The 22,664-nt window shown below is 45.5% G+C and overlaps 1 protein-coding gene across 1 annotated transcript in view; it reads right to left on the minus strand.

The window, feature by feature from the left end:
* Positions 1–12,745, minus strand: part of LOC139582574 (sodium/potassium/calcium exchanger 4-like) — a 50,250-nt gene extending 37,505 nt beyond the window's left edge. The window contains exons 1-2 of the mRNA XM_071412699.1: positions 11,734–12,745; positions 8,013–8,129 (exon numbers count right to left, since the gene is read on the minus strand). Of these exons, the coding sequence (XP_071268800.1) occupies positions 8,013–8,129; positions 11,734–11,890 (274 nt within the window). The 5' untranslated portion in view covers positions 11,891–12,745. The remainder of the gene's footprint in view (positions 1–8,012; positions 8,130–11,733) is intronic.
* Positions 12,746–22,664: the final 9,919 nt, after the last annotated feature.

The raw sequence follows: 22,664 nt of genomic DNA on the forward strand, positions 1-22,664 counted from the left end.
ACAGGGGCAGGCAAAAAAATACATGTAATCTATGCACTTAGAGGAAATGGAGGACACTTTTCCCCGTGGTTTATTTTCATGCCAGCCAGGTAGGCTATACTCCTGTTGTAAAGAGAAGCAATGTGCTAAATATTAGGAAAGTTGAGAAATAAATAGAAAGCCTATAGAAAGCTGATGGGATCCTCATTTTTTAGATGGAGTCCATCACTCTGTTCTCCCACAATTGCATAATTGCTAATTACTGTGACTAAACGGTCACGTGGAATTTGACTAACTTCATGACTTGTGACCGTCGGTGTGGCGGTAATACAGTCACCACAACAGCCCTAGGTGCAACTTTCAAAATGTCCATTCACTTATCAGCCATAATCAAACAGAACACATTAACTATGCTGTAATTTAATGCATTTAGTCTGTAATCTGACTGACAGATGTTATGTAAGGCCTCAGCATACAGGGCTCAGTATAGGGGTCCGTCTATCTGTTGTCCCGGACCCATATCAGGACAGACCGACCACTCATCACACTAGCCAGTTCTGATACCATTCTGCCAAGGACTAAACCAGATCCATAAGGTTCCCCACAAGAAATGCCATTATTGAAATTCATACCACAGCATGACAGAATATTACATTCTGATTGGTCAAAACATAATATTCAACTGGAAAATGTAAATGATGAAAGTTGCAAGTAACAAATCGCAATTCATTATTTGTAGATAATTACTCATTTGCGTGACCAGATTGTCATTCGTTATGCCTGCCAATGATGTCTTAGGTACACAAGAATTATGTGACATCATCAATGGAGGCCCACATCATACAGTCCACTCTGGGGAGCTGGTCAGGGTCAGGCTGAACATCTGAGCATGTTGCCGTGGCACCTAGAAACCATGTCAACACTGCAAATCACACTGTTGGCATGTGGCGGTTGACGTACCAGTCCAAGCTGTGCCTCCCCGTCACATGGCTGGGTAAACCCACTACACAACAGCCGCGCACACACACCCTTGATGCGCACACAGAGACACACAGAAATGTCATTGACACACACACACACACCTTCTGCTCCAGTAGATTGACGACACACGAGTCCCTTCAGACATCATATGTCAGTGTAGTGCACAGGGCAGTAGAGTGACAGGGCAGGAGAGTGACAGGGCAGGAGAGTGACAGGGCAGGAGAGTGACAGGGCAGGAGAGTGACAGGGCAGGAGAGTGACAGGGCAGGCTAGTTGTAGAGGTGGGAGGGGAAGCAGACTTGTTGGACCAGTAGATTGCTGCTTCAATAACCTAAAGGGGGTAACCGCTGTGGAACGTATGCATTCAGCTGTGTAATAGGGCGATAGGTAAAACACAACTCCCCCTAAAAGGATCACACCATGGCCATGCAACAAACGCTTATAGCGGTGGGGCCTATTCAGAATGTACTTAGTGGCCAAATTAATGCATGGCTGAATTATTATAAAATTGCTGCATTGCTCTAAACAGCTAATTGATGTAAAAACCATACACTCATGAATAATATAGAAAAGTGTTTAGTCAAACCTCTCAATGGTGAGAGAGAAGGGGACTTGAATACAAATACATGAATAAAATGGGAGCCTGATGTGGGCGTGTTGGACAAGATAGATATGAACATATAGACATGAACGAGAGAAGGTGCTGCATGCAGTACAGGACACTCACTCACTCAACCATTCTACTGGGTTCTGGGCAGTACAGGACAGTCACTCACCCACCCATTCTACTGGGTTCTGGGCAGTACAGGACAGTCACTCACCCATTCTACTGGGTTCTGGGCAGTACAGGACAGTCACTCACCCATTCTACTGGGTTCTGGGCAGCCACTCACCCACCCATTCTACTGGGTTCTGGGCAGCCACTCACCCACCCATTCTACTGGGTTCTGGGCAGTACAGGACAGTCACTCACCCACCCATTCTACTGGGTTCTGGGCAGTACAGGACAGTCACTCACCCACCCATTCTACTGGGTTCTGGGCAGTACAGGACAGTCACTCACTCACCCATTCTACTGGGTTCTGGGCAGTACAGGACAGTCACTCACCCACCCATTCTACTGGGTTCTGGGCAGCACAGGACAGTCACTCACCCACCCATTCTACAGGGTTCTGGGCAGTACAGGACAGTCACTCACCCATTCTACTGGGTTCTGGACAGCACAGCACAGTCACTCACCCACCCATTCTACTGGGTTCTGGGCAGCACAGGACAGTCACTCACCCACCCATTCTACTGGGTTCTGGGCAGCACAGGACAGTCACTCACCCACCCATTCTACTGGGTTCTGGGCAGTACAGGACAGTCACTCACCCACCCATTCTACTGGGTTCTGGGCAGCACAGGACAGTCATTCACCCACCCATTCTACTGGGTTCTGGGCAGCACAGGACAGTCACTCACCCACCCATTCTACTGGGTTCTGGGCAGCACAGGACAGTCACTCACCCACCCGTTCTACTGGGTTCTGGGCAGCACAGGACAGTCACTCACCCACCCATTCTACAGGGTTCTGGGCAGTACAGGACAGTCACTCACCCATTCTACTGGGTTCTGGACAGCACAGGACAGTCACTCACCCACCCATTCTACTGGGTTCTGGGCAGCACAGGACAGTCACTCACCCACCCATTCTACTGGGTTCTGGGCAGCACAGGACAGTCACTTAACCACCCATTCTACTGGGTTCTGGGCAGCACAGGACAGTCACTCACCCACCCATTCTACTGGGTTCTGGGCAGTACAGGACAGTCACTCACCCACCCATTCTACTGGGTTCTGGGCAGTACAGGACAGTCACTCACCCACCCATTCTACTGGGTTCTGTTCATTTAGTGCCTGCAACGTTTTAAAAACATTTTGCAACAGAAAACGGAAATGCCCGTTTCCTGTTGGACCCATTTCAGTCCGCTTTCATCCATTTGGTGCCAAATGAACAGGGCCCTGTATAGCTCTTCCTGTTGGCATGCGAGCGAGAAAGCGGAAGGAAGGTCATGTTCCATTATGCGGAAGCTGCAGCAGCATAATCCCCTGCTTGTGTAATTCCCCTTTTAAAATGCTTCCTTCTGGTGTTTCCCCAGAGTTGACTAACCTGCTTGACTCGCCACCAAAAGACGGCAAGCAGGGATGGTGGGCTGGAGAGCAGGGTGGGCTGGAGAGCAGGGCGGGCTGGAGAGCAGGGCGGGCTGGAGGGCGGGCTGCAACAACCGGCAGGCTACCGTTTCTAACGGGTCACCCGCTTGCTCCACATCTGCCCAACCATCGCCCCTTAAATCAATTTTCCCAACACTACAGCCTCCAATGTACCGCACTTTCTCCAGCCCTCTCTCCCTCACAGACACACATATACACACCAACACTGCAGTTTCAAGGCTGCCAGTGCCATGATGTTTCAGTTGTGGGCAGTGACTCACCTTCCCATATCACCCCTGCCAAATCATGCAACATGTACACACACACCTCCACCTCTGTCCTGCAGATTAGTGTGATGGGGTATCTAAAACCACTGTAATCATTATTACATACTACAAACAAGGCTATACTAAAACCTTTACGGTTCAGTTTCACTTAGCTTTTTAGTGTTCTGTTCTAATACACCATAAGCATATTCATTATGCTACTGGAATAAGTCAATGTATTCCTCCTATGATTTAACCTTGCAATCGAGTAAGTGCCTGTAACAAAGTACAATTCAAAAGCAAGTTGTTCACTCGCCAATTTGGTTCACTTCCCCCTGTAGGGGCTAATAAAACACTCAAGTGTTGCAATAAAACAGAACTGCTTTCACTCAGAATTATTATATTCTGTCAAATTAGGCAGAGCTACAGTTCCAGCAGAACTAGTTACAACTACAGCAGAGCTACAGTTCCAGCAGAACTAGTTACAACTACAGCAGAGCTACAGTTCCAGCAGAACTAGTTACAACTACAGCAGAGCTACAGTTCCAGCAGAACTAGTTACAACTACAGCAGAGCTACAGTTCCAGATGAACTAGTTACAACTACAGCAGAGCTACAGTTCCAGCAGAACTAGTTACAACTACAGCAGAGCTACAGTTCCAGCAGAACTAGTTACAACTACAGCAGAGCTACAGTTCCAGATGAACTAGTTACAACTACAGCAGAGCTACAGTTCCAGCAGAACTAGTTACAACTACAGCAGAGCTACAGTTCCAGCAGAACTAGTTACAACTACAGCAGAGCTACAGTTCCAGATGAACTAGTTACAACTACAGCAGAGCTACAGTTCCAGCAGAGCTACAGTTCCAGCAGAGCTACAGTTCCAGCAGAGCTACAGTTCCAGCAGAGCTACAGTTCCAGCAGAGCTACAGTTAGAGCTCCAGCAGAACTAGTTATTGCAGAACTACAGTTCCAGCAGAACTAGTTAGAGCAGAACTACAGTTCCCATTCATCATTGGGCCAGTCAAAGGGGAATTGAGATCTCTAAACACACATTTTAATTAGATAAGGGGGTAATGATGACTCAAGAAAATAAAATACAGAAGCATTCCAGTACATATGATACTGTGAATGAAGTCAAATATCATACATTGTTTTAATTTGATGCCTGTGTTTCATAGTCTAGTGTACCAGGAACATAATTCTTAGCTTTTTTTAATAACGTCAATTTCTAAGAACTTAATATTGCTAAACGCCCAATAAACCTAATTTACGATAATGGTCTTCATCAAGCGTCCTCCGCCTCTGATAAACATTAGCACCTCGGGTGAACCCAGGAAAGGACTTTCTCCTACTGAGCATAGAGATGATGATGAAGAGAGAGAAGACCAAAGCAAGTGGAAGACAATAACATTGGCCTAATTACACACAGCATAAAAAAAGGAAAAAGGCCTTGGATAATAATCACTCTCAACCATCCAGTTTACCCTGGTGCCATCCCCAACCCAACTCTCCCTGCTCTGTCCCAGGGGGCCGAGGGGGAGATGCCAGGATGCTACGTGGTCGTCCCGGTCACACTTTGAGAGCCCATTTCTGGAAACACAACCAGACTGTCAAATGAGCATGGTTTTATATTAGAAAGAGATATGGTCAGCCAGGGGCATGCAGAACAAAAGAGGAGGAGGAATGAATGGGGCAGTCTGTCTGCAGTGGGCAAGAAGGCCTTGGATGAGAATAAAGGTAATCCCCCTCGGGATTAGAAGTAGTACGATTTCCAGCTCATAATCTTGTCAACTGGCACTCGTCTCAAAAGGACCCTACTGCGTTTAAATAAAGTTAAAAAATAAAATAAATGCACTTGACAATGTAAATCCAACATACTTTGAGAGTAATACAACAAAAATGAACTCTACAAAATACATTTGTAGAGTAAAAGTGTTAACTCATTCTGTTTATGAAGGCTTTGCTTGAACACAAACCAAACTTCCTCTTATAATAACAGGATGTTTCAAACCCCAACATTTCCAGTGAGGCCCTCAAACAACTGTGCTCTTTGTGGACAGTAATGAGAAACTGTCAATCTCCATTGGGTCAAACATGTCACAAAGGAGCTATATATAGCCAGTCCATTACCTTCCAAAGCGTCTGTTACCTTGTGTCACCCTCCGAGTGTTTAAGGGACAACTTCCAATAAAGTCATATAACATGTTCAGAAGTTTTAAGGATCGGAATCACAACAATATCACAGTGGAATAGAAGCTTGAGTCTGCTCATACATAAACGATATCCATTTAAATTATATACATAGTTGTCGTTACCAGTGTACTGTTAAAACAATGAGAATTCAGGCACACCTGAGCATTCATCACAATTTATCAAGTCAAATGTGGAACGCCCTTTCAGCAATGTCAGTGGTTTCTTCTGTGTACTACACAAAAATATCTAATTCCTAGGAGGACCAAGGCTGCTCTAACATAATCAACACCTGAACTTAGAATTGGTATTTTAGTGTGTATTGCAATGCAAATGTTTTAATGGCCTTGGAGCAAAACTAAACAATGCAGAAAGCAGGTCAATGGACCTGAAGAAAACCTCTGACCAATAAACCCTGATCAGTGTTTTAAATAGAACACCGATCAGTTACTCTTTGGGGGTTTAGGCTGAGTATCTAAAGTACTGCTGATATAAAATACATTTCATTGATTAGTGTGAAAATATAAAACACTGATCAGTTTTCTTCTCGTCTCAAATAAAACTTAAAGGACCTTGGCGTTACTCTGGACCCTGATCTCTCTTTTAACGAACATAAAGAATATTTCAAGGACAGCTTTTTTCCATCTTCGTAACGTTGCAAAACTAAGAAACTTTCTGTCCAAAAATGATGCAGAAAAATTTATCCATGCTTTTGTCACTTCTAGATTAGACTACTGCAATGCTCTACTTTCCGGCTACCTGGATAAATCACTAAATAAACTTCAGTTAGTGCTAAACACGGCTGCTAGAATCTTAACTAGAACCCAAAAATGTGATCATATTACTCCAGTGCTAGCCTCTCTACACTGGCTTCCTGTTAAGGCTAGGGGTGATTAAGGTTTTACTGCTAACCTACAAAGCATTACATGGGCTTTCTCCTACCTATCTCTCCGATTTGGTCCTGCTGTACATACCTACACGTACGCTACGGTCACAAGACGCAGGCCTCCTAATTGTCCCTAGAATTTCTAAGCAAACAGCTTGAGGCAGGGTTTTCTCCAATTGAGCTACATTTTTATGGAATGGTCTGCCTATCCATGTCAGAGACGCAGACTCGGTCTCAACCTTTAAGTCTTTATTGAAGACTCATCTCTTCAGTAGGCATTAGGTCTTATGATTGAGTGTAGTCTGGCCCAGGGGTGTGAAGGTGAACGGAAAAGCACTGGAGCGACGAACCGCCCTTGCTGTCTCTGCCTCGCCGGTTCCCCTCTCTCCACTGGGATTCTCTGCCTCTAACCCTATTACGGGGGCTGAGTCACTGGCTTACTGGTGCTCTTCCATGCCGTCCCTAGGAGGGGTGCATCAGTTGAGTGGGTTGAGTCACTGACGTGATCTTCCTGTCCAGGTTGGCACCCCCCTCGGGTTCGTGCCGTGGGGGAGATCTTCGTGGGCTATACTCGGCCTTGTCTCAGGATGGTAAGTTGGTGGTTGAAGATATCCCTCTAGTGGTGTGGGGGCTGTTCTTTGGCAAAGTGGGTGGGGTTATATCCTGCCTGTTTGGCCCTGTCCGGGGGTATCGTCGGACAGGTACACAGTGTCACCCGACCCCGCCTGTCTCAGCATCCAGTATTTATGCTGCAATAGTTTATGTGTCGGGGTGCTAGGGTCAGTCTTATATCTGGAGTATTTCTCCTGTCTTATCCAGTGTCCTGTGTGACTTTAAGTATGCTCCCTCTAATTCTCTCCTTTTTCTCTTTCTCGGAGGACCTGAGCCCTAGGACCATGCCTCAGGACTACCTGGCCTGATGACTCCTTGCTGTCCCCAGTCCACCTGGTCATGCTGCTGCTTCAGTTTCAACTGTTCTGCCTACGGCTATGGAACCATGTTCACTGGACGTGCTACCTTGTCCCGGACCTGCTGTTTTGGACTCGCTCTCTTACCGCACCTGCTGTCTCTAACTGACTGATCGGCTATGAAAAGCCAACTGACCTTTACTCCTAAGGTGCTGTCCTGTTGCACCCCCTACAACCACTGTGATTATTATTATCTGACCCTGCTGGTCATCTATGAACATCTTGGCCATGTTCTGTTATAATCTCCACCCGGCACAGCCTGAAGAGGACTGGCCACCCCTCAGAGCCTGGTTCTTCTCTAGGTCTCTTCCTAGGTTCTGGCCTTTCTAGGGAGTTTTTCCTAGCCACCGTGCTTCTACATCTGCATTGCTTGCTGTTTGAGGTTTTAGGCTGGGTTTCTGTACAGCATTTTGTGACATCGGCTGATGTCTAAATGAATTAGATTGATTTTCAAATAATAAATACAAAACTAAGGCCAATGTCACCCAATAGAAGACCAACTCATTAAGAACAATGACAGGACTTTTCTCCAGTGATGGAGCATACCTGGCTCTGTGCAGTTCTTCCACTCTGTCTCATTGTCGTTGTCGGGTTCATGTCCCATGAGCCTCCTTCCCCAATGTTCGTGCTTCTCGTGTCCATTCTCCAGGATCATTCCATGGCCTGGAAGAAAAAAAGGATTAAAAAAAGGATGGTATCCTTGCTCATCAAAAACCATGTTACAAAGAAGCTGAGGAAACACTGAACCGAACATAACCAATGTTTCTGTGAAAAAGGTGCTCAATATTCACTGAAGCATTCACAAATCATGTCAACCATCTTAACGTATATCTTTAAGATGCTTAACGTATATCTTTAAAATGCTTAACTGATAGATTTTAAACAAAATGCATATGCATTTCTACCACACTTGATAATTAATCACATTGTTGGATGGAGTGGATTTTGTTCATTTCCCTCTTCCATTCAGGTTTGAATGTGTCAAAGGGTTTTAAATGGGATGAATACCAAATGAGAACTGTTTAATTCCTGATTACTGGATGCAAATCACCCATACACACGGCCAACTTCCGACGCTTGTGGCTTTTGATCAGTCATTTCTCAAAGGTTTTCAGGAGCTTTTGAATGACATTTTAATGAGCAAATAACCCAGATTTGCAGGCTTTCAGTGTTTGACTCCAGTTAGATTATAGGCTCACTGATTTCAACCACCAACACAAAACGATTACAGTCCTAACCAAATGACTAAGTAACCTTTCCCTTTGGGTAATGACTTTTGGTCAAGTCTTTGAAAGAACAGAACAGACCAACCAGACTTAAGCTTTGAGGTAAGACAATTAAGATGCGTTACAACGTCTGAATCCCATTAGAGATAAAAGCCTCAGGATGAATCCATGGAAATTGCAAGGCAAAACAAGCTAGGTTACAGAGAAAGGGGCTTAAAAACCCCAAACTAATTTGCTGTCTTGAGGCAGAATACAAAGACGTTAGCCAAGCAGAGGAGCATCTAGCTACCTTTGACTGCACTATGCTGCGAGAGAGAGGGAGAGAAATAGAGGGCGAAATCATCCTGCAACTTGGTCCAATCAGCTGGCAAGGGAGACGGACCAAGGATGCCTATCAATCTCTGCCACGAGCGGCTCCCCTCTGCCCTGATGTCCCAGCCACCTCTCCATCGCCATCCCATCAACATCACACACACACACCTGTCAGACCGGGGCCTGGCCCTAGCTCTGTAACCACAGTCAGCCGTACTCTACCTTGTCCATCATGGAGACATACACCTCCTCCAATCAGACTGGAGGTGAGAGATGGAGACTCCCTCCTTGACAGAACAGAGAAGCATAACCCTTAAGTAGTCCATCACTCAATTCCCAGCCATCTGGTCCATTCAGCTTGGCACTACATTAGTCCCAGACATAACCAACCCTGGAGTACTCCCATCCAAGTCAGAGAGGGGACAGAGACATAGTATGTCATGATGAATGACTGGTTATTATTCTGATGGTGGTTCAAGAATGAGAGCAACATGGAGTGCGGATCGGAATCACAAGTGAGTAGTGAGTACGGGGGGGGGGGGGGGGGGGGGTGAGGGGTTATATTTCTCTCTGATCAAACACCTGCCTCACCTCACAAAAGGTGACGATCAAGCATGTGCCATGTCACAACATGGTTGGCGTTCACACAGCATGCCCCCTTATCAAATAACCTCTTATGGCCAACAATCACGGCACACGTCAGCAACCTTGATTAAATGCTAAATAAAGGCAAGCCATTACTGACCAAAGCCTTTACTTTGGTCCCCAGAGAGCCTTTTGGAGATGAGCTCGTCCGCATGATATCATTCCAGAATCATCTTTTAAGCCTCTTGTTGTTTGTAATGTAATTAATAAAAATTCCAATATATCCGTGAGCGCTGACATAAGCCTACACCACATAGTGTGCTGATTTATTCGTTTCTGAGTTCAAGGGTCAGAGTGATTGACATCAGATGGACATGTTCTACTACTGGGTAGGAGGTGGAGGGTTAAAATAATTTTGAGAACAAATCAGATTGTGCTCATCCCTTACCTACATGCCTACTGCAGGCAGAGAGGATGGCCTTCTATGCTGGTCTCAAGCCCCTGTGTACGTTAATATTACTCTGAATGCAAATATGTCAGGTGAATAGATTCATTTTGAAATTGCAGGATTACGTGGTGTGTGCGCTCCAAGCTTATTGTGTCCATCCTAAACATGGCTGCCTAAACAATTTAGGCTGATTTTGACAGCCATTGGTAATTGATCTCGGGTGAAATCTCCATTCGTGTCAGAACAATATGGAGACAGTCTGAGTGACAGAGCACTTATCAGTGGGACTTGTTAGTCATACATATGTTCTGTTCAAAAGCCAACTTACAGGGACACTTGTCTGTGTGATAAAACGCACATCTTATTTTATTCATGTTTTATTGTCACATACACTGCATAGATGCAGTGACATGTGTTGTTTTACAGGGTCAGTAGTAGTTCAGTGCCCCTGGAGCAAATCAGGGTTAAGTGCCTTGCTCAAATGCACATCTACAGATGTTTCACCTTGACAGCTCAGGTATACCTACATCATCCTAATGTGTGGGGAAATCTGATTCTGTGAGCCTGTAAATGTTCACACACACCTGAGGTGAGTCCTGCATGGGGGTACATGTCCTTTGGTTGTTGGGCATGTCACACACACAAATCATGCATGGTAAGCCATCTGAAACTTAAAAGTTTACACATAGCACACCTCTGAGCAACTGTGAATAATGTATTAGCCATCGAGAGAGAGAGACAGAGACACACAGAGAGAACTCCTCATGTTTAAGCAATGTCCCAAACGACAGTGTAATCTTCTACGGCCTCTGCGTAATCGTATCTCTCCAACTCCTTGCGGAACCAGGGAGCAAGATGCTGGAGAGTGATTAAGGTGAGCCAGTGTGCAATGGTGTGTGAAGCCCCGGGCGAGACGCGATGATGCCAGCCTTACCATAAACCTACGCTCACTCGCTCCCTTTCTCTCAACCGCTGGGTGACTGATGATGCGACTGGCACAGGCACATTTTGCCATAGGATGTCAACGCTCAAACCAAAATGTCGACCAACACATAAGCAACTTTCAAATATTTGTGCGGTTCCATGATTCATCCGAGGTGATGTAGGCTGCTACATGCTTGTCAGTGTGTTAGCCACCGTGGCCGCTTCTCTTAGAAACGTGTCGTTGCCCCTGCGCACACTGCGGCATATGGACAGACCGACGCATACTCGAAAACGAGGAACAAAAATATATCAGTGTGGTTCCCTCACAATTAACAGGTACATGCGAATTCTGTAATGACAGCGTGCAGAATGCCGAGACAAGCATAAGCTAGGCTACAGCGTCGACAATGAAACTAAATGCAGTTTCTCTCGACACTGGTATAAAGCAATCGTTACGCATTTTGCACTGAATAATTAAGAGTAATAACCCTGCACTATCCGTGGTTCCATCTTATCTCTCCATCGGTTTGATGGAGATAAATATCTATGGAAATGCTGGGGGGGCGCACCATACATGATTTGGACTGAATGTTCCGCTTGCATGTCCTTGAAAATGTATTTTTATGACCGTGGCGAAATACAATTCTCTGTAGACTATATAGTTAATGGCTAGCTGGTTATAGGGTGCACCATTACACTGCAGAATTCTCAGCTGTTCCGCTTCGTCCTCGCTGCCCCGCGTTAATCAGCAGTTTCCACGGCTCACACTCACCTGTCTTTGTCAGAAGCGCTGACATGCTCCACGCCATGAAGAGGACACTGCAGAGAAAACACACTTGCACGAAAAGCATCTCTCTCCTCTTGCGAACTTTGAAAATCTTTGCAATTATGGTCTTTTTCGAGACGCTCTTGTTCTCGTCTTGGTCCATGGCTGCAGCTCGGCCAAACCGTGACTTTTCGTCCTTGCCTCACTGCAGACGGGAGAGACCGAAGGAATTACCCGTTTTCGCAGCTTCACATAGAATATGCTCGGGACGCGTTCCTCGTTTCAAGTGCCCGGAGCGCAGATGGGAAGTGGTGGAGCGGACAGTTTGCATGTGCCGCCGAGACAACGCTGTTCAGCTGTTGGATTGCTAGAACAGCGCGTGAAAATTCCGTGCCTGCACAACAGGTAATGAATGACACAGGGCGGGCAATTCCGATGGTCTCCAATCAATTCAGCGTTCCCTCGCAAATCCCAGATTCTGCCCTTTAAATTTTAGCAAATAAGCTTCCATTGCATTTGAAACGAATTATATCACTGGTTGCCTTCAAAGTAGCACAAAATCTACTACTGAATATCAATTTAAATCATCCTCTTCAGTGAAATGATTTAACTGGATGTGGCCGCAGAACTAGGATACATGCACCCGACTGCGTTCTGCCGCCGCATATTAATTGCAACCAATCTGATTTCATCAAGGTTCGCCTAATTGTTACATTCGGGTAGCAAAGTCATGGCACCTCCCCTTAACTTCCTAGTGCAGAAGAATAGACCCGCAGATGACGAAACAATCATTAACTCCGTCGTTCCAGATGTAGTCTTCATGTACAGGCTTTGGTGGACATGATAACACTTCGCCGGATTCCGCCAACTGCAACTTTTCCGAGGGTGTCATGCGCAGACACGTGATAGTTTGCAACAATAGATCATTCTCTCGTAGAGAGCTCGGTTACAACTGAACTGAAAATAACTGGACCATCATGACAGCCGGGTATCGACCACTCTGAACTACAACGCCTCTTCTTTGACCACACATTATTCGCAGGTTGCCGCTAAGGCAAAATAGGTTTGGATCAGTGCGGATGAGGTGAGGCAAGCATGCTACCAAAGAGATACCCAGACCCTTAGAGTACTGCAGTATTGGAGAAACGCAGTCTAATAGCTGTCTGCATCCTTCCTGAGCATCCACCCTTTAATAACTGTCTGACCCTGGTCCACTGGGATATTCACAGTTTGATATACCTGTATGAAATTGAGGTGAAAGATCCCATAGCTCCGAGGTACCAATATACCCGTTTGTGTCCTCACCTTGAATTATATTCTCACAATCCCCAAATTTGGTCTAGACTTTGGGGCTTATACATGGCTCTATCCTGCTGAGCAAGAATGCATGCAAATCAGAATGCACAATTGAGTGCCTGGAGGAAAACTTTAACACTGACATTTCAATAGGCTTAATAATAGTGTCAAGTAGCCTATTTCATACAGTGTTGTGTATATAGTTCTATACCAGTGAAGTGTGACGGATATAAAGTATGGTTAGCTGCTTTAGCTATGTGCCTTTGTGATGGTTGAGGTAAGGACAAGTCATTATCGGGTATCTATCAGTGGACGTGTTATCACCTTATGCTGTCACCTTGTGCGAGAGGTGGCCCTAGTGCACCTTCTTCCCATGTAAATATATGAAGGTGTCAATATGTGTGACATGTAATCATTTGAAGAAAGTCTATGTAAAGGGTTGTGTGTATGCGTGTGTCTGTGGCTCTACTTCCTTGCACCTATGTGTGTGTCACCGGGTATACAGTGGTGTCACTGTGACTGTGTCACTGTGACTGCTGCATGGGCCCTCAGCTCTGCTGCTTGTTTCGCTCCGTGGGGCCGCATCTCCATATCTCCACTGCAGCAGTCGTGTACAGAGGCCACCCCTATTAACCAGTCTATTAACCAGTTATATTTATAGACTTCTCCTGCAATAATTAACTCCATTCCCATTGTTGAACTTTAATTAGCTTGCCTTGTTCAATTAAATGTTGATGACTTTCCCACTAAGGAAGTATGACATACTTGAGTGCCACCAATGTAACCCACCGTTACAAATCAAACACACACCTGTTTCACAACATAGACCGCTGTAGACCGTAGCCCTGAGAAGGTGCTGTGGGACAGAGATTGCTCCAAACCCCCCAGGTCACCTTAACTGAGAAGATACCATGCAGGAGAGGAGACGCCGCACGCACCAATCTGCAGGGTGCAGGTTGATAAGTCAGTAAGCTGCCTGTCAAAAAAGCAGCCTGCCAAAAAAAATGCCTTTCGGAAAACCAGCCTGTCAGAAATCAGCCTGTCAGAAAACCAGCCAGTCATCTTCCGCCAGGTCCGCCCACTTAGCAAAAAACACCAAGGAGGATATAGAGGTCAGGGCACTTGCCTCATAATCTCCAGTGGACATGCATTATGTCAGGACAGGTCACCAGTTTGTTAAAAACGACCTCCATACCTCACTCACTGTGCAGTTAGGGATGTACTGCAGTACCATTGATGCTTTCTGATGGGCCTGTGTCGGCTGGTCGTGTGGATAGAAGGCGTCTTTGTCATTAGGGAGGGCTTTTTAATCTGGCCTCAGGTCTTGTCTTCATCCTGTAGGCTGCAGCTTGGGTCCCCAGCCACACACACACACACACACACACACACACACACACACAACATGTGTGACACGCCCCGCGCTCATGCCAAAGGATTAGTCCCCCAGGCCGCGGCCCACACGGAAGGCAGGCAATCGGGGACCCTTGCCAGGGCCTGCTTACAGGGTTTTATCCACTGTTCTACACTCCCTGGCCTCTCCCTGGTCATTTCAAAGCTATACACACATTGCCTGCCTGCTCCCTTCTGCTCCTTCTGTGGGAGCCATCGCAGTGCCACAGACCTGCAGCAGAGAAACACAGAGAGAAAGAGAGAGAGAGCAGTGCGTGTATGTGCGTGCGTGTACGTGGACTGCTGTGGCCAAACAACTTACGAGGCAAAAGAAAAAAAAGCACTAATCTCATTGGAGGAAAGGTTTTTAATAGGGACGAGCAGGCTGTCAGAGTAAACAATCAGTCTAGTGTGGTTGCCTGTTGCTGGGAATAAATGGCAAGCCATGTGTCATGTTCTTCTCCAACGAAGACAAGTGTCGAGGGCTTTAACAATGGACCGTGTGACACATAACAATTGGTGTGTTCAACCTAGCGACAGTTTCTCCCGCTGTGTCCATCAGCATTGGGGTGATTCATGCCCCGCTACTCACAATTCAAATGAGCAATGTCTGCATCTCTGCATTGTCATGCTACATAACTTGTTTGTATTCTAAAGTTGTTAGCAGCCATTATGTAAGTGGGGGGGGAGGCATTTGAATGGGTTCAGATATCCAATCAGTTGCTAGGCTGAGCTGGGATATCCAATCAGTTGCTAGGCTGAGCTGGGATATCCAATCAGTTGCTAGGCTGAGCTGGGATATCCAATCAGTTGCTAGGCTGAGCTGGGATATCCAATCAGTTGCTAGGCTGAGCTGGTATATCCAATCAGTTGCTAGGCTGAGCTGGGATATCCAATCAGTTGCTAGGCTGAGCTGGGATATCCAATCAGTTGCTAAGCTGAGCTGGGATATCCAATCAGTTGCTAGGCTGAGCTGGTATATCCAATCAGTTGCTAGGCTGAGCTGGGATATCCAATCAATTGCTAGGCTGAGCTGGGATATCCAATCAGTTGCTAGGCTGAGCTGGGATATCCAATCAGTTGCTAAGCTGAGCTGGTATATCCAATCAATTGCTAGGCTGAGCTGGGATATCCAATCAGTTGCTAGGCTGAGCTGGGATATCCAATCAGTTGCTAAGCTGAGCTGGTATATCCAATCAATTGCTAGGCTGAGCTGGGATATCCGATCAGTTGCTAGGCTGAGCTGGGATATCTAATCAGTTGCTAGGCTGAGCTGGGATATCCAATACTATACATGAGAGTGGCAGATTCACCAGTAACACGCAGAAAGCTGAGCGAGCATACATGTCCATCTCTAGAGGACAGGAGAGGTGGGAAGAGGAGAGGATGAGGGAGGAGAGGAGGCCTGGGCCTGGGTGACACTGGGAGCTTCAGGAGGAAGTCTGACACCTTGCATTAATGCCCTGCTGGCATTGTAACCAATTTTTAGCTAATTGTTCAGGAGCTGGTGGAGGAGAGAGGGAGGGAGTCCGAGGGACGCTAATCCGCTAGTCTCCGGTTCTGTATTAATAGCACAATGCAACGCAGAAGCCAGGACTGACCTTTTTTACTGACGGTTTCCTATGTGCTAACGTTCCCCCAACTTTCCCCACCTGAACGGATGCCACAAATAGCACAGTACAGCATCGTTGTGTACAAGGAGAGTCCCTGGGGAAGCTCAAAATTTACTCCTCGCAAAAACCTCAGTTAGCTGCAGGAAAAATAAAATATTCATCCTCGAGGTGGAGCGTTGGTTCTGTGGCAGCACTGCAGGTTTGTTTGTATGCCTGGTCGGGTGGGAAGATAAACATCAGGGAGAGAGAAGCTGCAGAGAGCCTAATAATATATGCATTCTGGAGCCAACAGACATCTCCACTATGACTGACTGATGTCATCTCCACTATGACTGACTGACTGATGTCATCTCCACTATAACTGACTGATGTCATCTCCACTGACTGACTGATGTCATCTCCACTATGACTGACTGACTGATGTCATCTCCACTATGACTGACTGACTGACTGATGTCATCTCCACTATGACTGACTGACTGACTGATGTCATCTCCACTATGACTGACTGACTGATGTCATCTCCACTATGACTGACTGACTGATGTCATCTCCACTATGACTGACTGACTGATGTCATCTCCACTATGACTGACTGACTGATGTCATCTCCACTATGACTGACTGACTGATGTCATCTCCACTATGACTGACTGACTGATGTCATCTCCACTGACTGACTGATGACATCTCCACTATGACTGACTGACTGATGTCATCTCCACTATGACTGACTGACTGATGTCATCTCCACTGACTGACTGATGACATCTCCACTATGACTGACTGACTGATGTCATCTCCACTATGACTGACTGACTGATGTCATCTCCACTATGACTGACTGACTGATGTCATCTCCACTGACTGACTGATGTCATCTCCACTATGACTGACTGATGTCATCTCCACTATGACTGACTGACTGATGTCATCTCCACTGACTGACTGATGTCATCTCCACTATGACTGACTGACTGATGTCATCTCCACTTTGACTGACTGACTGACTGATGTCATCTCCACTATGACTGACTGACTGATGTCATCTCCACTATGACTGACTGATGTCATCTCCACTATGACTGACTGACTGATGTCATCTCCACTATGACTGACTGACTGATGTCATCTCCACTGACTGACTGATGACATCTCCACTATGGCTGACTGACTGATGTCATCTCCACTATGACTGACTGATGTCATCTCCACTATGACTGACTGACTGATGTCATCTCCACTATGACTGACTGACTGATGTCATCTCCACTATGACTGACTGACTGATGTCATCTCCACTATGACTGACTGACTGACTGATGTCATCTCCACTATGACTGACTGATGTCATCTCCACTATGACTGACTGATGTCATCTCCACTATGACTGACTGATGTCATCTCCACTATGACTGACTGACTGATGTCATCTCCACTATGACTGACTGACTGATGTCATCTCCACTATGACTGACTGACTGATGTCATCTCCACTATGACTGACTGACTGATGTCATCTCCACTGACTGACTGATGTCATCTCCACTATGACTGACTGATGTCATCTCCACTATGACTGACTGACTGATGTCATCTCCACTGACTGACTGATGTCATCTCCACTATGACTGACTGACTGATGTCATCTCCACTTTGACTGACTGACTGATGTCATCTCCACTGACTGACTGATGTCATCTCCACTGACTGACTGATGTCATCTCCACTGACTGACTGATGTCATCTCCACTATGACTGACTGACTGATGTCATCTCCACTATGACTGACTGACTGATGTCATCTCCACTATGACTGACTGACTGATGTCATCTCCACTATGACTGACTGATGTCATCTCCACTATGACTGACTGATGTCATCTCCACTGACTGACTGATGACATCTCCACTATGACTGACTGATGTCATCTCCACTATGACTGACTGACTGACTGATGTCATCTCCACTATGACTGACTGACTGACTGATGTCATCTCCACTATGACTGACTGATGTCATCTCCACTATGACTGACTGATGTCATCTCCACTGACTGACTGATGACATCTCCGATATGACTGACTAATGTCATCTCCACTATGACTGACTGACTGACTGATGTCATCTCCACTATGACTGACTGATGACATCTCCACTATGACTGACTGATGTCATCTCCACTATGACTGACTGACGTCATCTCCACTATGACTGACTGACTGATGTCATCTCCACTATGACTGACTGACTGATGTCATCTCCACTATGACTGACTGACTGACTGATGTCATCTCCACTATGACTGACTGACTGACTGACTGATGTCATCTCCACTATGACTGACTGACTGATGTCATCTCCACTATGACTGACTGACTGACTGATGTCATCTCCACTATGACTGACTGACTGACATCTCCACTATGACTGACTGACTGTCATCTCCACTATGACTGACTGACTGTCATCTCCACTATGACTGACTGATGTCATCTCCACTATGACTGACTGATGTCATCTCCACTATGACTGACTGATGTCATCTCCACTATGACTGACTGACTGATGACATCTCCACTATGACTGACTGATGTCATCTCCACTGACTGACTGATGTCATCTCCACTATGACTGACTGACTGATGTCATCTCCACTATGACTGACTGACTGATGTCATCTCCACTATGACTGACTGACTGATGTCATCTCCACTATGACTGACTGATGTCATCTCCACTATGACTGACTGATGACATCTCCACTGACTGACTGATGACATCTCCACTATGACTGACTGATGTCATCTCCACTATGACTGACTGACTGACTGATGTCATCTCCACTATGACTGACTGACTGATGACATCTCCACTATGACTGACTGACTGACTGATGTCATCTCCACTATGACTGACTGACTGACTGACTGATGTCATCTCCACTATGACTGACTGACTGATGACATCTCCACTATGACTGACTGACTGACTGATGTCATCTCCACTATGACTGACTGACTGATGACATCTCCACTATGACTGACTGACTGTCATCTCCACTATGACTGACTGATGTCATCTCCACTATGACTGACTGATGTCATCTCCACTATGACTGACTGATGTCATCTCCACTATGACTGACTGACTGATGACATCTCCACTATGACTGACTGATGTCATCTCCACTATGACTGACTGACTGATGTCATCTCCACTATGACTGACTGACTGACTGATGTCATCTCCACTATGACTGACTGACTGACTGATGTCATCTCCACTATGACTGACTGACTGACTGATGTCATCTCCACTATGACTGACTGACTGACTGATGTCATCTCCACTATGACTGACTGACTGATGTCATCTCCACTATGACTGACTGACTGATGTCATCTCCACTATGACTGACTGACCGACTGATGTCATCTCCACTATGACTGACTGACTGATGACATCTCCACTGACTGACTGATGTCATCTCCACTATGACTGACTGATGTCATCTCCACTATGACTGACTGACTGATGTCATCTCCATAACAAGTGGACACAATCATCCACTGAGTGTTACCTCTGATACAGACAGGCCAGGCAAACACAATTTTCCCAGAAGAGATTTATCTCTTCCCAAATACAGGTAGATATTTTCTGCTGGCTGCTGCCATGACATATTGGTAAACATCACCTGTTCCACTTCAAAGAATATCCTTGAAATGGACGGAAAAGGCAAGCAGTGTATAATTCCCTGATTTCCGGTGCTTATCTATGGCTGGAACTTAACAACCGATGGCGTAGAATGTGGATTCATCTTGACTTTAGACACATTTTGAGTTCTGAAAACATCTGACCAGCTTTTATTTTGGAGTGAAGTGTCCCTTTAAACTCTGGTCTACTTCCTGACCTGCCCACATTCTGTCTAGTGAAAGCACTCATCCCTCATACCACTGCAGCACTTTACAGTCCTTACAAAATATCTCCTTGGTGCCACAGGCCCAATGACACTCCAGTCATTTTGCTGTTTCAAATGATCGTATTCATTTGGACAAAAGCCCTAGCAGTACTTGACCAGATTGAATTACGTTTTTTTTTTTACTGTAAAATGGGGCAATACTTCCAAGGTTTCTCATTCAAGTTCCGTCCGTAGTTCAGACGATTCAGACGATGGGGCTATCTCGGCAAGGGCACGGGCCATTTGTAATGAGCCTCACATAAATAACTTCATCATTCTTCTGACTGCCGAGCAGCAAGGAAGGCAGGCAAAGGAAAGAGCAACCTTTTCCCCTTGCAAAGCACTGCAAAGAATCCCATTGAGACAGACCACAAAGGTTATTCCTGCAGTCCACCAAGCCCATTTATTCTGGGAAGATAACATCAGTTGCAGAGACAGGATCCAAAATATGATGTAGCTTGACTGGGGAACTGATCCGACAAATGAGGGAGTGGAGATGTTCCCTGAAGTAGGAGCACTCTATAAGGGCTGGACTGATGCAATAAAGCCAACGAGCCGCAAGGCTTTTTTTAATACAACTTCATCAGTCGCTGCCTACTAGGCTTGATACCTGCCTGGTGTGGTAATCGAGCAGTTGGAGCGTTGGGCTAGTAACCAAAAGGTTGCTGGTTCAAATACCTGGGCCTACAAGGACAAAGCTCCAGGGATGCTGTACTACTATGGCTGACCCTGTTAAACAACACATTTCACTGTACCTATCTGGTGTATGTGACAATATAACAAAAATGATGGTAATTGCTGGCATTGTGTTTTTCTATATGTTTGTGTCTTGAGTTTGTAAAGAACAGTTGCACTAAAGTCATCATTAGTTTGAAGCACCCCACTGGGCACAGATGTCAGTTCAACGTCTAGTTTTCATTTTCATTTGGTTAAGTTGTCCAGTCATGTGAATTCAATGTGAAATCAAGAAAACATTTCACCATGCCATTTGGATCTATGGTGCCTTCTGAAACTATTCAGACCCCTTGACTTTTTCAACATTCTGTTTTGTTACAACCTTAATCTAAAATGGATGAAAAATATTATCATCTTCAGCAATCTACACACAATACCCCATAATGACAAAGCAAAAACAAGTTTTTAGATATGTTTGCTAACTTATAAAAAACAGAAATACCTTATTGACACAAGTACTCAGACCCTTTGCTTTGAGACTCCAAATTGAGCTCAGGAGCATTCTGTTTCCATTGATCATCCTTGAGCTGTTTCTACAACTTGATTGGAGTCCACCTGTGGTAAATTCAATTGATTGAACATAATTTGGAAGGGCAAACACCTGTCTATATAAGGTCCCACAGTTGACAGTGCATGTCAGAGCATTAACCAAGCCATGAGGTCGAAGGAACTGTCCGTAGAGCTCAGAGGCAGGATTGTTTCGAGGCACAGAGCTGGGGAAGGGTACCAAAACATTTCTGCAGCATTGAAGGATTAAACTCTTTGGCCTTTAATGCCAAGCATCACATCTAGAGGAAACCTGACACCATCACAACAGTGAAGCATGGTGGTGGTAGCATCATGCTGTGGGGTTGTTTTTCAGCGGCAGGGACTGGGAGACTAGTCAGGATCAAGGCAAAGATGAACAGAGTTAAGTACAGAGCGATCCTTGATGAAGACCTGCTCCAAAGCACTCAAGACCTCAGACCTAGGTGAAGGTTCACCTTCCAACAGGACAATGACCCTAAGCACACAGCCAAGACAAGCTTCGGGACAAGTCTCTGAATGTCCTTGAGTGGCCCAGCCAGAGCCCGGACTTGAATCCGATCAAACATCTCTGGAGAGACCTGAAAATAGCTGTGCAGCAACAGTCCCTATCCAACCTGACAGAGTTTCAGAGGATCTGCAGAGAAGAATGGGAGAAACTCCCCAAATACAGGTGTGCCAAGCTTGTAGCGTCGTCCCCAAGAAGACTCAAGGCTGTAATCGCTGCCAAAGGTGCTTCAACAAAGTACTGAGTAAAGGGTCTGAATACTTATGTAAATGTGATATTTCAGTTCTTATCTTTTATAAATTAGCAACATTTTCTAAACACCAATTATTTTTTGGGGTTGTCATTACTGGGTATTGTGTGTTGATTGAGGGGGGGGGGAAACCATTTAAATCAATTTAAAAATTAGGCTGGAATGTAACAAAATGTGGAAAAAGTCAAGGGGTCTGAATACTTTCCGAAGGCACTGTAGATAAAAAAAATTGGGGGAAAAAGTTGAAATTCCCAGATGTTGACTTTTTGCATAATCCAATTAGTTTCCCACATTGATTAAATGTCATCGCATAGATTTTTGGGGGTTGAAATGACGTGGAAACCAGTTTTTGCCCAGTGGGAAAGCCCATTCACGACTTATTGCAAATAAACTCAGCAAAAAAAGAAATGTCAACTGCGTTAATTTTCAGCAAACTTAACATGTGTAAATATTTGTATGAACATAAGATTCACCAACTGAGACAAACTGAACAAGTTCGACAGACATGTGACTAACAGAAATTAAATAATGTGTCCCTGAACAAAGGGGTGGTCAAAAGTAACAGTCAGTATCTGGTGTGGCCACCAGCTGCATTAAGTACTGCAGTGCATCTCCTCCTCATGGACTGCACCAGATTTGCCAGTTCTTTCTGTGAGATG

The sequence above is a fragment of the Salvelinus alpinus genome, chromosome 8 (genome assembly GCF_045679555.1).
Source record: "Salvelinus alpinus chromosome 8, SLU_Salpinus.1, whole genome shotgun sequence".
Taxonomy (NCBI): Eukaryota; Metazoa; Chordata; class Actinopteri; order Salmoniformes; family Salmonidae; genus Salvelinus; species Salvelinus alpinus.